Source organism: Priapulus caudatus, unplaced genomic scaffold (genome assembly GCF_000485595.1).
Source record: "Priapulus caudatus unplaced genomic scaffold, Priapulus_caudatus-5.0.1 Scaffold2003, whole genome shotgun sequence".
Lineage (NCBI taxonomy): Eukaryota > Metazoa > Priapulida > Priapulimorpha > Priapulimorphida > Priapulidae > Priapulus > Priapulus caudatus.
Genome location: NW_014579064.1, coordinates 63,518 through 69,643, shown reverse-complemented (window position 1 = coordinate 69,643; position 6,126 = coordinate 63,518). Strand labels below are relative to the sequence as shown.

At 38.7% G+C, this 6,126-nt stretch overlaps 1 protein-coding gene across 1 annotated transcript in view; it reads right to left on the bottom strand.

The window, feature by feature from the left end:
• LOC106818063 overlaps positions 1 to 5,063 on the bottom strand; it is a gene marked incomplete at its 3' end in the record, with an annotated part of 6,407 nt that extends 1,344 nt beyond the window's left edge. Inside the window, exon 1 of the mRNA XM_014822784.1 lies at positions 4,449 to 5,063. Within this exon, the coding sequence (XP_014678270.1) occupies positions 4,449 to 5,063 (615 nt within the window). The remainder of the gene's footprint in view (positions 1 to 4,448) is intronic.
• Positions 5,064 to 6,126: the final 1,063 nt, after the last annotated feature.

The following is a 6,126-nucleotide window of genomic DNA, read 5'->3' as shown; positions in this document are numbered from 1 at the left end:
ATAGTGAGGTTGCAGATTTCGCAGGTTCCAGTAAGAAGCTATGGTGTCGGGAGAGCGGTCCTTCTTTCCTGAACAATACAGGACCCATAGGAACACTGCAGGATGGTGAGATCGATTGCGTATCGCATCCCATTGAGATAATGATTCTGTTATCATGTTTGTTTATCTTGCCCGCGTGTCACTACGCGGGATAAATACCTGTTTTTTCGTCACCTGGGATCAGAGGATTTGGATTAGCTGATCCCAATGATCGATTGTTTATCGTTTGATTCCCAGGATACTGGTCGCTATTGTTACAATAACAACTGCGTGCGCGCGCATCTAGACAGTTGTTATTTGCGGGAGAGGTAGATGGCAGTGATGCAATATTGAGCAACACTCCCAAATCGTTGGTTGTGATTTGGGAATGTAGTTTATGAGTACTGAATGCTGCGTATAAATGAGAAATTTACGTAACTGTAGGATTAGGTTCATATAACTTCAACGTCCATGGTGTTCGTACCGCGTATTATTCGAATGATTAGACAGTCATTTGTGTTTGACAATCCTTATTATCATTGCACGATTACAAAGAACTGATGAAATAATAATTTAACTTCAATAATAGTAATATTAACGATTTATTTGTATTTATTTCGGATTTTACATGCGTTACATGTTTACATACGATCAAATTTGTTTACATGCGCATTATAAATGTGTATGAGTATATAAAACACGGTATGAAAGGAAAATGTCTAACAAATGCACTAATTATTAAATCTCTTTAACATATAACAATGAATAAAACTCATCTCAAATATATAACTAATGTATTTTCACTCCCATGTTAAATATAGTTTTTTTTATAAATTTTTAAAATGTTTTTCATTTTCATATTCTACATTTAAATTCTATGGTAATTTAAGCGAGTTTTTTAATAAACGTTATTGTGCATTTTCATTTCTGACGTCTATATTTAAATGTTATGTTAATTAGATGAGAATTTAATAAACGTTTAACGGTTCGTCAGCGGCGTTTCATAGCGCACACACGCATCGGCAGCATTTTCCTGCATCCTAATCCATCGTCAGGTGTCGCCTACATTTGCTGGCTCAATTAACATTATTATACAACATTATACCGCAAAGCTCGTACTGAATTATTAATTTCAGATATGATGATGATGATTAAAGCTTCGGTTCGTATATATTCGTTTCTATATAAAAAATATAGGGGCGTTGGTGCGAAATTTGTTGTCTTATAACCGACCTGATCATTAGACTGCATCGTGCCAAATGTATTTTACTGCCGTCCAGTCTTGTTAAAGAAATCTCGAGGACGAAAAGAAAATTGTGTCGTACATTTTATGTGCATATCAATCAATAGTCGTAGTCGTCGTGTGTAGGCTTTAGCTGAATGTGTCGTTCGTGTTATACTGCTAACTGATAAATGTTTTATATACGTGCGAATATCATTATCTTATACTGTTGATATTTTGAATCGAGATGTTTTAGAAGCGCCAGTGTTGTGCCAACGGCTATGTCGGGATACGTTATTTTACTTTTTCGTACCCGATATATCTCTATTTTGATCGTACACTGACTGTTTATATGTCGCGTACGCTAACAACCGCGTATGTTTTCATTAATATAAACCAAATGGTCACGCGATGGTCACGTGGCCTCACTATTCTGATCTTGCGTTGTTTGTACATATAAATATATCGTTACTATTTTTTCAGCGTAGTAATACTCATGTGTCAAATTGATTACTGCCCATCGATTGTATCATTGCCTCGTATTGATACTCATCGATTATACTTGGGTATTTAACTAGTTACGAGACGTGTTTTTGTAATTCCGTATTTGATATCGACTAATATCAAAATGATTATTTACATATTACCTATCATACCGGATAGGTAGCGAATAACAACTGTAGTATTATACCTCCTTTTTGATGTAATTATGTTTGCTTGCATCACAGTATTTCAATGAATGATTGTGCTCCAATGGACTATGATACAGTCCAGGCCTACAATGCGCGTTTTAAAACTTTTTTTTATATGTTTCCATCCATGTTTGCGAAATCGGTCATTATTTCGTTTCGTGAACTGTTAAAATAAATCTAACTGTAAACACTGATACGTTAATTGCTTGCTGTCTCTCTCATTCTTCTGTAGATTATCAATACTATATGTGCTATATATATATATATTAATTATATATATCAAAGTAATAATTACCTATAATATAATTTATATTACCTAATAATATATTATAGTATACCTATATAGAGAGTAAGTCACACGCGAACACCGTGATAGATAAAAACAACGGTATTGAATAAGGGTGTTTAAAGTTTATATATATATATATATATATATATATAATATATTGATGCATGCATATATATATGCATAATACACATGCATATATAGTTTATATATATATGTATATGTGTGTGAGTATGTGTGTGTGTGTGTGTGTGTGTGTGTGTGTGTGTGTGTACTTGTACGGTGTATGTAGTTCAACACAAACAATGCATTAGTGCTTAACAATTCCGGTATCGTTATCTTATACGTGTTTATTATATAGAATAAACAAATATCACGTTTTATCACACGCACTATTTAATAGCTAACAAACGTTAAATAACCTCAATCTAATATTCTTGTCGTGTACGAATTTGCGAGCGGATTTTTTTACTGAAAATATATGTAAAATCACAGGTAGATAGTAGACATGATCAATAAACAGATCAATATTGATACACATCGACAGTAATCACCAGTATCAATCGACAATTCGTCCGTATTCACCGGAATCGATGTGTAATCAATTAACTCTGTAGTTGAATTCACGCATGACGGCACAAATTAATCGATATATATATATATATTGCGCAATGTCTATAACACGTCAAACTATTACAAAAAATGTGTTTAATAAAATGACAAGCGCACCTTACCTTAATCGTCAATACATCATCAAAGACGGAAACACATCATCACAATCATAAAACAGAAATAAATGCTAAACTAATTCATCACAGATCATCGCTCGCTTAGCATGCAAAAGTTGGAAAATATACATAATGAACACAGAAATACACGCGACAAGAAATTTTAATTCGGACAATCAATTGCATCCGTCTAGAACGCTCATCACATCCAGGTAGCTAAACTGCGGTAGCTCGCTCCATCCCCACGGATGCTGAAGAAACCCTCCCAGCATCTTCATCTCCGTCTCCGGCGATATCGGATGCACGTTGAAGCTGGTCATCGTCGACCGAGAAGTAGCCCTGCTCCCGGAGACAGTAGAAGAAGAAAACGACGGTGCTGCCAGCTGGTGCGTTTGAATTCTGGTAAGCAGGCGTCTGTGGCGCCGCCTGCTGGTACTGATGCTCGGTAGGTGTCGCTAGCGGCGGTACTATCATTTCTACCGGAAGCGGATGCTGTGGCAGCATTACGGATGGATTCGCATCCGTCGCTTCCGTCTGCAGTGACGTCATCGTGTAGTATTCCGCCATCGGGTTTCTTATCATGTGCTGCGCGTTCGTCTGCTCACCAGCGCTGGCCACGTCATACGTCACGTGGGATGCCATCGTCATGGGCGTCGCGGCCACCGTCGCCGTGTGGAAGATTCCGTGAGAGGGCGCCCTCGCGTTGTCTGTCGCTCTCTCATTCGCCTCCTCCTCCTCTATGCGCTTTCTGTTTGTTCGCCTTGCGTCTTCTCCTGATGAACAGGCTTTTTCGTCTGCACCACGCGTGCATGTGGCTATCCTCCGGCCAGCGCCGTGTATGCTCGCTGGCCTCGCGGGTACCGGGTTGCTAGCGTGCCGCCTGTACCACACCTACAACGCGCTACCAGCCAAGGGAAAGCAAACGCAAGAACTTTTGATTAGACACGATTAAAAAAGACGTTTCGGTGCGTGTCGTTCAGTATATACTATTATATATTATATATATATATTATATATATATATTATATATGTCTATTATGTCAAGTAAATGATTTAGTATATCGCGCGGCGAATTAGACAATGATAACACCACTGAGGGACAGATCAAAGCGCATCTATATTAATATATCGTTTATATTCGGCGAACGCCTTGTTCTCACTATATGTCTAAACATACCGCCAATAATACTACAAAAATTCCTCTCAGGAATACACCTACTCAGATATATATATACTATATATGCTTGTGTGTGTTGTGTATGTATGTGTGTGTGTATTGTTATGTATGTGTGTGTGTGTGTGGCGTGTATATATATATATATATATATGTGTGTGTGTGTGTGTGTTTATATATGTGTGTGTGTGTATGTGTGTGCGTGTGCGTGTGTGTGTATATATATATATATATATTTACGATATATGCATACATAAGTACACACATGCTCTCACTGTGCTGCACATACATAGCTGAGAGCTACACACATGTACCGATGCTTGCTTACCTCCATCAGGTCTGTCGCGCGGCCAGGTAGCGGATTCTTCACGGGAGGTATCCTGTAGTTCTTCCTCCGATGTAGCGACACTGGGTCGTCACCGACCACCTTAGCTGCGTTCATTGCAATCCAGATGATGTCGGCGGAGCTCATGCGTCCATCCTTACGTTCACTCGGATCGGAAGCCATCCTCTCCACCAGAGGCGCTGCGGTCGTGTCCACCATAGATTCATTCGGTAGAGAACTCGCAGTGGTTTCCTTCGCGACCGTTTCATCCGCCAGCGGCTCTGCTGTCGCGTCTTCCGGTGTCGACGTCGGCGGCGGCGGGCCATCGCTTCCGGTGCGTTTCGAAACGAGGCGATTTTCTCCGGTTATGACGGGCTTGATGTCGTGGAGGCCAAGCGTGCTCGTAGCGACGTTCACTTGTCTGCTGCCGTGCACCGATTCTGCTGCACCGCTGCTGCTGCTGGTGTTGGTNTGCAGATTTCGCAGGTTCCAGTAAGAAGCTATGGTGTCGGGAGAGCAGTCCTTCTTTCCTGAACAATACAGGACCCATAGGAACACTGCAGGATGGTGAGATCGATTGCGTATCGCATCCCATTGAGATAATGATTCTGCTGTCATGTTTGTTTATCTTGCCCGCGTGTCACTACCCGGGATAAATACCTGTTTTTTCGTCACCTGGGATCAGAGGATTTGGATTAGCTGATCCCAATGATCGATTGTTTATCGTTTGATTCCCGGGATTCTGGTCGCTATTGTTACAATAACAACTGCGTGCGCGCGCATCTAGACAGTTGTTATTTGCGGGAGTGGTAGTTGGCAGTGATGCAATATTGAGCAACACTTCCAAATCGTTGGCTGTGATTTGGGAATGTAGTTTATGAGTACTGAATGCTGCGTATAAATGAGGAATTTACGTAACTGTAGGATTAGGTTCATATAACTTCAACGTCCATGGTGTTCGTACCGCGTATTATTCGAATGATTAGACAGTCATTTGTGTTTGGCAATCCTTATTATCACCGCACGATTACAAAGAACTGATGAAATAATAATGTAACTTCAATAATAGTAATATTAACGATTTATTTGTATTTATTTCGGATTTTACATGCGTTACATGTTTACATACGATCAAATGTGTTCACATGCGCATTATAAATGAGTATGAGTATATAAAACACGGTATGAAAGACAAATGTCTAACAAATGCACTAATTATTAAATCTCTTTAACATATAACAATGAATAAAACTCATCTCAAATATATAAATAATGTATTTTCACTCCCATGTTAAATATAGTTTTTTTATAAACTTTTAAAATGTTTTTCATTTTCATATTCTACATTTAAATTCTATGGTAATTTAAGCGAGTTTTTTAATAAACGTTATTATGGATTTTCATTTCTGACGTCTATATTTAAATGTTATGTTAATTAGATGTTTGTTAATTAACGGTTTGTCAGCGGCGTTTCATAGCGCACACACGCATCGGCAGCATTTTCCTGCATCCTAATCCATCGTCAGGTGTCGCATACATTTGCTGGCTCAATTAACATTATTATACAATATTATACCGCAAAGCCCGTACTGAATTATCAATTTCTTCAAATATAAATAAGTGAAAAATCGAATGCCTTGCAGACAAGATGAAGAATTTTGAAACCTATATAATATTTTAT